The following is an 8,603-nucleotide window of genomic DNA, read 5'->3' as shown; positions in this document are numbered from 1 at the left end:
CTAGTGAATCAGGTCTTCTCATTATGTGTCCAAAGTATGATAACCTCAGTTTCATTATGTTAGCTTCTAGTGACAGTTCTGGTTTAATTGGTTCTAACGCCCAATTATTGGTTCTAACACCAGGATTTATTTCACTGAGACGCCCAGACTGCGATGAGAGGAACCAAGAGTAGGTTACTCGTGAATCCAGAAAAAGTATGGATTCCAGTCAGCAACCTGGGTTCCTTAGAAGTCTCCCAACAGAGTTCAAAAATGGAAAAAAGCTTTATTTTTTCTTCCTAACTAATCCAAAGAAAATAACAAACGTGGAGAAAATGCAGGGGAACAGGCTAGACACACTTGAGAACAGAGTGCGACAGTCTGGGTTGAGAAGATTGAACAGACTCTTGTAAAAGTTATCATGAACAGCAATTATATACATTTTAATCAGAATAAAAGGATAAAACTAGTCTTTTTTAAAAAGGATATAAGTAGCAGTTGTTGAGGGGCCTGATCAGAATTGGGGCTGTACTGTATAAGGAAGGGGCTTCACATTTTCCTTCCATCTCACGTTCCTGATGACAGTATCTCCCATCATCACACCGCTGGAGCTGCTACTTTGCACAGGAGGGAGACTCCTATTGGCTCCAGTGAGATTCAATACGGAGAAACACTCCCCACTTTTGATCCTTTGACTTTTTATGGGTAGACCATGCCTCGTTCCCGATGTACCAAGCACTGTCACCCTGGGGATGTAAAGGTGGCTCGAGAAGGAGAACCGCATTGCTGCTATGATTGTGCTCCATGCATGGAAGGGACAATCTCCACCGAGGAAGGCAAGTCACCCCTGAGGAAAGGACAATTTCCTTTAAGGAAAAGGACCATTTTTCCTTAGATAGTTTTGGAATTTGGAGTTGAAAGACATGACTTTAGGGATGGATGTTGATAGGAACTTGATAGTTGTCCCTTCCTGTTTTACACATGACTGTTGCATGTTTCAACAGATAGTCAGAGCTTGGAAAAGTTACTTTTTTGAACTACAACTCCCTTCAGCCCCAGCCAGCATGGCCAGATTGGGCTGAGTTGCAGTTCAAAAAAGTAACTTTTCCAAGCTCTGCAGATAGTCCTTTGCAATTTAAACAAAATATGAATATGGCTTACACTGACTAGCCCAGTGCTCTCTGTTCTCATGGATAGTGGCTGTCTCACAGAAAGTTGACCACCCAGCCGCCACCGCCATCCTCTGCCCCCTGACGCCCACCCGCCCACCCCACACACAGAGAGAGGAAATCTTCTTTCAGTGATTGTTCCATGGAAGCAATCCCAGGTCCACCTTTTGTCAATTATGAAATCTACCACTAAAATTCTGCCCCTCCAGCATTCCATTCCATTTTTTTTTCATTTGTATGTCATGTTTCTTCATTGCTGTGCTCAAGGCAGTTTGCAACTCACAGAAATGATAAAATATTCTACAACAATTTCATTGCCACCCTGTGAAAATTCAAAATATAGCTAAAAACAGATGAACAAAATCCAATGAACCATACAGAAATAGCAGTACAGGATAGCAAAATATCAGCACACCTCCATCAAGTTAAATGCCACTGAGATGGTTTCAGAAGAGAACCAGTGTGGTGTAGTGAGGAGAGTGTTGGACTTAGACCTGGGAAACCAGGGCTGAAATCCCCACCTAGGCTGGATACACACAATCCAGAATTGTTTATGCTTGCCCTCAGTCTTCTGCTTTCAATCTAGTTTTGGCTCTTGATCCTGCCATCCACAAAGATGGGTGTGGTTGTTTGATCTGTGTTCAGAACCCCTCTTCTTGATTAGATTATACCAGAGTTCTTCAACCTTGAGCCCTCAGATGTTGTCAGACAACAATCCCAGCCTGCCGAACCAACCATCAAGGGTGATGAGAGTTGTATTCCAGCAACTGCTGGTGACCCAAGGTTGAAGAACAGTGGATGATACATGCCTTTTCCTCCCTGCACATGCCCCAGGTGAATGGGGAAGGAAGTAGTACTTGCACTCTTGGTATATGCCCATCCATAACATCATTAGACAGGTGTGGATACACCCTTCCAATGCCAGCACCACTCACATCTGCAGTACCTCGTGGGGTACTGCAGAATCAGTTTGCAATGAGTTCTTATTTTCAGAATCAAACGAGTTTCTTAAGATGTGTTTTTCAGGGGTAAAAATATGCACTAGATCTAGATTGTGTGTGGACAACGTACAAAAGCAAGGACTCCATTGGTCCCACTTCTTCTCTCCCCCACCCTGATGGCTCCAGGTTCTGCTCCACCCATCTCCTCTTGCATGCAGATTTCCACAAGAAATATGTGTTTTGTGGAGTAGAAAAGAACACAAGCAGTTGTGGATAAATGAATGATGCTGAAGTCACTCTTCTTCTTTTTCAGATGCAGACCAGTGTGCCAAATGTCCAGAAGATCAGCATCCGAACAAGGACCGAGATCAATGTATCCCCAAGATTATCACCTTCCTGTCGCATGATGAATATTTGGGGATCCTCCTAGTTTCCTTTGCCCTATTTTTATCCTTAACCACAGGCTTTGTGTTAAAAACCTTCATTAAATACAAGGATACCCCCATAGTCAAAGCCAACAACCGGGACCTCTCCTACATCCTCCTTGTCTCCCTTCTGCTTTCTTTTTTGTCCTCCTTCCTCTTCATTGGACAGCCAAGGAAAGTGACCTGCCTTCTCCGACAAATGGCCTTCAGCATGATCCTCTCAGTTGCTGTCTCTTCTGTGTTGGCAAAAACCATCACTGTGGTGCTGGCCTTCCTGGCCACAAAGCCAGGGAACAGGGTGAGGAGATGGCTGGGAAAGAGTTTGGCCAACTCCATTGTCATTTCATGCTCCAGTATTCAAGTTGTTATATGCACCATCTGGCTGGGGATCTCTCCTCCATTCCCAGAGTACAACATGCACTCCCAGCCTGAATATATTATCTTGCAATGCAATGAAGGGTCTGTTGCCATGTTTTATGTTGCTCTTGGCTACATGGGCTTCCTGGCTTCCATCTGCTTCATGGTGGCTTTCCTAGCCAGGAACCTGCCTGGAGCCTTCAATGAAGCCAAGCTGATCACCTTCAGCATGCTGGTCTTCTGCAGTGTTTGGGTCTCCTTTGTGCCCACCTACCTGAGCACAAAAGGAAAATACATGGTAGCTGTGCAGGTCTTCTCCATCTTGGCCTCCAGTGCTGGGCTTCTGGGCTGTATCTTAATTCCTAAGTGCTATATTATTGTACTGAGGCCTGATCTGAATACAAAGGAGAACTTGACAATGAAAACTAAAGATGGCATCTGATTCTTAGTACATTCATTTCCATCTTGGGAATGTGTATCCTGCATGGCAGCAATAAGTACAAGTGACTTTAGAACTTAAGAAGACACTCCTGAAATATACACTAAAAAAAATCCAAAAACAATTGTGGAACAATAGCACTGACTATTCTGCAGCATAGTCTCCAGTGGACATCAGGAGTGTCGCAGTTTGCACAAGATACAACAGTGGAAGGTGAAATATATTCTAGCAAATGTCTAGGTATGCTATATGTTTTTAATTGACCATGCTGTTATGAGGAATCAAATATTGGGAATTTTTAATCTTTGATTCATCTCAGTGAACCAGAGTTTGAACGGCCTGCAACAGCAAAGATTCCTGGGAAACAGCCCCTCTGTGACCTCTGAGTACATATCTTGCAATGTCTGAAGGTATAGACTTCCTCACTCCCATGAAAATTTGGATTTGTCACCCAGTAAGAATAGGCGCTCCTTTCAAACAAAGGAAAGGTCTATGATAATCTAGGCCTTCAGGAGGAAACGGAATAGCTCCTTTCAAACTAGGAAGTGTTGTGCATTTCTAAGCCTTCGGAGGAGACAGGATTGCAGTCGTTATCTGGGAATCCCTCGGGGAATGGTTTCTGGAAAAACAACATATTCCCTGACAGGATTATCCTAAATTCTTTCATTGTTCTTATTTATCACATCCACATCCTCCTGGAGACATTTACATTGGGTTTACTTTGGGGTCAGTTCAGTTAGGAAAAGGTATAAAACATGAGGAGTGAGAAGGGGAGGAGAGTTCCTCTTCTGGAGGGCTCTAACGACTGCTTTTCTTATCAACGCACCCTAGCATCTTTGGGACAATTTCAGAGCTATGGATTTGGGTGAGAACTTTCAAATCTGGTGCTGGTTACAAAGGGCGGAGCTTTTGCTGATTGGGCTAGATACGAAAGTCTCTCTCTCTCAGCCTTAGTCTTGCAGCAACTCTCCAGGAAAGGTATATGCAACTATCTGGGCCTTTTTCTTTCCTTTTTTCTCTCTGTGTGGGTGAGCTTAATGTGAAAGTGTTCATAGGGTTAGCCTCTTTGCTTTAGTCTATCCAGTGTTGTTGAATGAATGAATAATAGTTAGAAAGCTGCAATTGTATACTGCAATATTTTCCCTTGTTCCGTCTCTTAATAAAACCACTCTTTATTTTACTTTCAGTGTATGTGTTATTGGGTTAAGGGTAAAATCATACATGCTGTGGGGGTGGCGTGCAGGTAACTCCAGCAAAAAATCCTGCTGCTCTCTTTTGGGGACTTGGATTTCTAGTGAGCTATGCTCATGAGGAAGTTCAAGGTCCTGTCGTAACAACGCCCACCTTTCCTTAAGTGAAATGGTTTAAGGATAGCAGGCTGAAAACATGCATCTTGGGCAGACCAAGTTTGTCATTGCTTAACATATTGTAATCAGTCTGATTTTCCATCAGACTGCAATTTTAGATTCAACTGTTAATGCACCCAAAATGGAAATAGAACATAACCTCCTCTTTTGCCAAAGGGTTTTCCCTTCCCTGAGTCAAGTAAGTTCAAGATCTGAATGACCATGAAAAACACTGATGAGGAAAGAAAACCTAGTGCATTTATTGAAGCAAAGCTGTGGATTTTAACAAGCAGGCTCTAATTCCTTACACTAAAAGCAGTTACTAATGATGACAGCTTTGATCTTATATTCTCCATTTCCCCCTTCTGGAAGCCTCGTCAATCACCAGCAGGCAGAGAGATCCCATTATGGCCCCTTTGGATTTACACCCCGCCTCTTGACCCTTCAGGCCTGTGCTGAAGCTTGTCTGCCTAGATCAAGGGGCCTTTATTTATATCCAAAAGACCCTGATGTTTATTTATCTTACAATGTCCTTAAAGTTGTCCTTGTTAGCTGAGAATGCAGCTGTGAAGACTTCCCCCACCCCTGCGATGAGTTCATTGTTTTGACTAATTAAACAGTCTTTCCCAGACTCTGCTGTCCTGGACAGAGTGAGAAACTTCAGGCAGCCTGAAAATTTGAGCTCAGTGTTCTAAATAGAACTTTCAAACTCCAGTACTAGGCAAGCACCTAGGCAAAGCAATAAGCACCCCATAAATCAGGGGCATGAACAAGAATTATGGGACAGGGGGAATGGGGCATGCCACACAAAGCCTCCTTGTTACATCTACGTGTCTTGCGGGTTTTTTTGCCCCTACACCCATCCAGCCTAGCATCCTTTTCTCACAGCAGGCCAACCAGCTGTCTATGGGATGCCCACACGCAGAACCTTTTCTGCTCTTGATTGTCAGGAGCATACGTCTGTGTCCCATGTGATGAGCCACAGAACTGCCAGTGTCAGCTTTCTTAGTGAGGTAACCTCAAGCCCTGGTTTGACTCATCCAGGTTAGCCATTGGATCGTTCGAGGCAGAAAGTAGCATAAAGGGCTTCCTGGACCAGCTGAGCCATGCTTGTTTTCCTTGCAATGGATTCCCTAACTAGTTAGTATTAGTACCACATGTTGGTATTTCTTCAAAATGTCCACCAGAGTTGTACAAATATTGCTCACTTACTAGTAAGGAAGATTGGGGGTGATGCCCAATCCACAACAACTCCTGTTGTCCAAAATATGTGGAGGGCACCAAGTTGGGGGACACTGATGTAGTGTGGAGAGTTCTGGATGCTCTACATTTCCCAAGTCTCAAAGATCTCTGGCATTTCCAGCTGAAGGAGGTGAAATAGCAGGATGGGAAGACCTTCAACTGACACTTTGTCACTGCCAGTTAAGAATAAACAATACAGGGCAAGTTGTATATGTTGATATGTTCTGAACAGCTTGGTATTGCATAGATATTTCCTGCACAGGTTGGACACAAATCATTTAGCCTTATATCCTCTAACTTTCATTGCTGACATGAGGCACCTCCTACCTGACTTTTTTCTGGCTGAGTGCCCTGCAAAGATCTTTCATGGTGATAAGGTCTGCCAGGAGACCTCCAAGACTGATGTGCCTGACAATGGTCCCCAAGACAGCATGGATAGTGGGAGCCCTTAACTGGTGGCCAGAAGCATGCTTGTATGGCTTCAAGTGGTGCCCCATCATTTTGTCTTTTAATGACTGAGTTCCTTTGTTTTGCTTCCTGTCCCTGGTGCTGCTCTGGGTGTGTAACATTTATGATTCTATTAATAGCTTTCAGTCATATTATTCTGTTACTTACGTTCATTTCTTGTTTTGTCCTTTGGCCAAAAAAGCACCAGCAATGTTAACATCACATTGATGTGATGTTCATTTCTTCAGGATCCATCATCACTCTGCCATTCTGCCAATCATCTCTCCCACATTAGATGCACCCCAAAGCCCCGTCCAGCCCCACATCTGTCCTTTGCCTGCACCCATCAAGCACTTATAAGGAGTTTAGTTCTTTCTTTGTTGTTTACTCTATGTTTACTTAGCATTCTTTTTCTTATGAAACAAAGAATACGGCAGTCATTTAATTCCTGGTGTTCACACTAAATTGTCTGTTAACTTGACCTTTCCATAGCCCACTATGTAGGTTAACACACTGTCTGCATGAAGGAGGAGTGAGGGGTAAGATCACTGTCTTTTCCTTCCCCTGGCCTGGCCCTCACATCCTCTCCACATGTGTGTGTGTGTGTGTGTGTGCGTGCGTGTGTGTGTGTGTGTGTGTGTGTGTGTGTGTGTGAAAGAGAGAGAGAGAGAGAGAGAGAGAGAGAGAGAGATTGGCTGGTGCCATGTACTCCCCCATCAAAACTGCCCCACCTAGAAATGTGGCTACCCCACCAAACATGGAAGGCTGGCTACAGGGCTGTAATAGTGGAGGTGGTCAGAACCATGGATACAGCAAACAAACCAATCTTCTTACTGGAGACAAGGAGAAAAAAGGGATGCCCCTTCCTCAACAAAATGATCCTCATTTTTTAGTTTTTGTACAAATTCTTGTTTGTCTTCCTGCCAGAGCCTCAATAGCAGCCAGATCACATTTCCCTATAGGCTGAATAGCCCTGAGGCCCACCCTTCATGGAGAAGGTTTGGAGGGAAGGAGGGTGTTCCATCCATGACTGACCAAACTGGGTTGACTTGATTTTTTTTATTAAAAAAAAAAAGCAGAAGGCATTGTGCACCTTTTTATGGGAAATGCCAGAACTGGACATTGTTAACATTCACCACAGTCTGCCCATGTTAACTAAGCCCACCCACTTAACCCTGCCCAGTCCCCTTGCAATCCAGTTGCAGTTGTAGCTTAGCCATATTATAATGGGCTCCTTCTGAGAGGAAGGGTGGGATATAAATTAAGTAAAACATAAAATAATAACCCTAATCCCTTTATTGATTGCTAAAAAGGAAGGGAAATCTAGTCTAATCAGGCACAGGAGAGACCCAATAGGACAGAGCACTGAAAGGAGAGGGCCAATCAGGAAGCCTGTCCTCTGTGCTCTGAGGATAATTTTTGGAGGGAAGACCTGAAGAGGGAAGGAGTGGTCTGATTCTACGTTAACGAAGCTGTGCCCATGACTGACTGAATCAGATTGATCTGTCAAATATGCAGCAGATGTTCTGTTCATTTAACAGGGAAATGACAGAATGGGACATTGTCAATATTCACCACAGATTATCCATATTTACTGGCAAGAACCACCCGCACTGCCTACCCCACCTAAAACTGAAGCCACTCTCCTGTCCTGTCCTGTCCACAGGTTAACCTTGTTGTAATAACCACCCATCTACCCAGTGATCTCTCTACTGGGGAGTAAAGGGGCAGTAAAAGATGGCCTCAGATGGACAAAAGAAAGTCAGAGTCAATGAGATGGGCAAGACCCAATGCCCCCGCATGAAAAAGTAATTGCCCCCTTAGACTCAAAACCTGGTTATGCCACCTTTAGCAGCAATGACTGCAACCAAACGCTTCCTGTAGTTCCTGATCAGTCTCTCACAACGCTGTGGTAGAATTTTGGCCAATTTCTTGTTCTTCAACCATTCTGATGTAGACTTGCTTGTGTGTTTTGGATCATTGTCTTGCTGCATGACCCAGCTTCAGCTGATGGACGGATGGCCCGACATTCTCCTGCAGAATTTGCTGATACTAAGCGGAATTCATGGTTCCTTCAATGATGGAAAGTCATCCAGATCCTGATGCAGCAAAGCATTCCCAAACCATGACTCTGCCACCACCATGCTTGACTGTTGGTATGAGGTTCTTCATGTGGAATGCAGTGTTTGGTTTTTGCCAGACAAAACAGGGCCCATGTCACCCAAAATGTTCCATCTTTGACTAATCAGTCCATAGAA

The 8,603-nt window shown here is 44.0% G+C and overlaps 1 protein-coding gene across 1 annotated transcript; it reads left to right on the top strand.

Moving 5' to 3' along the window:
• Positions 1–691: 691 nt before the first annotated feature.
• On the top strand, positions 692–8,068 carry LOC133379065 (vomeronasal type-2 receptor 26-like). Its single transcript, XM_061613674.1, has 3 exons — positions 692–815; positions 2,403–3,106; positions 8,012–8,068. The coding sequence occupies exons 1-3, from the start codon at positions 692–694 to the stop codon at positions 8,066–8,068; spliced, it is 885 nt and encodes a 294-aa protein (XP_061469658.1).
• Positions 8,069–8,603: the final 535 nt, after the last annotated feature.

The sequence above is a fragment of the Rhineura floridana genome, chromosome 3 (genome assembly GCF_030035675.1).
Source record: "Rhineura floridana isolate rRhiFlo1 chromosome 3, rRhiFlo1.hap2, whole genome shotgun sequence".
Classification (NCBI taxonomy): domain Eukaryota; kingdom Metazoa; phylum Chordata; class Lepidosauria; order Squamata; family Rhineuridae; genus Rhineura; species Rhineura floridana.
Note: the sequence above shows the minus strand (reverse complement) of the source record. Positions and strands in the feature narration are given on the sequence as shown.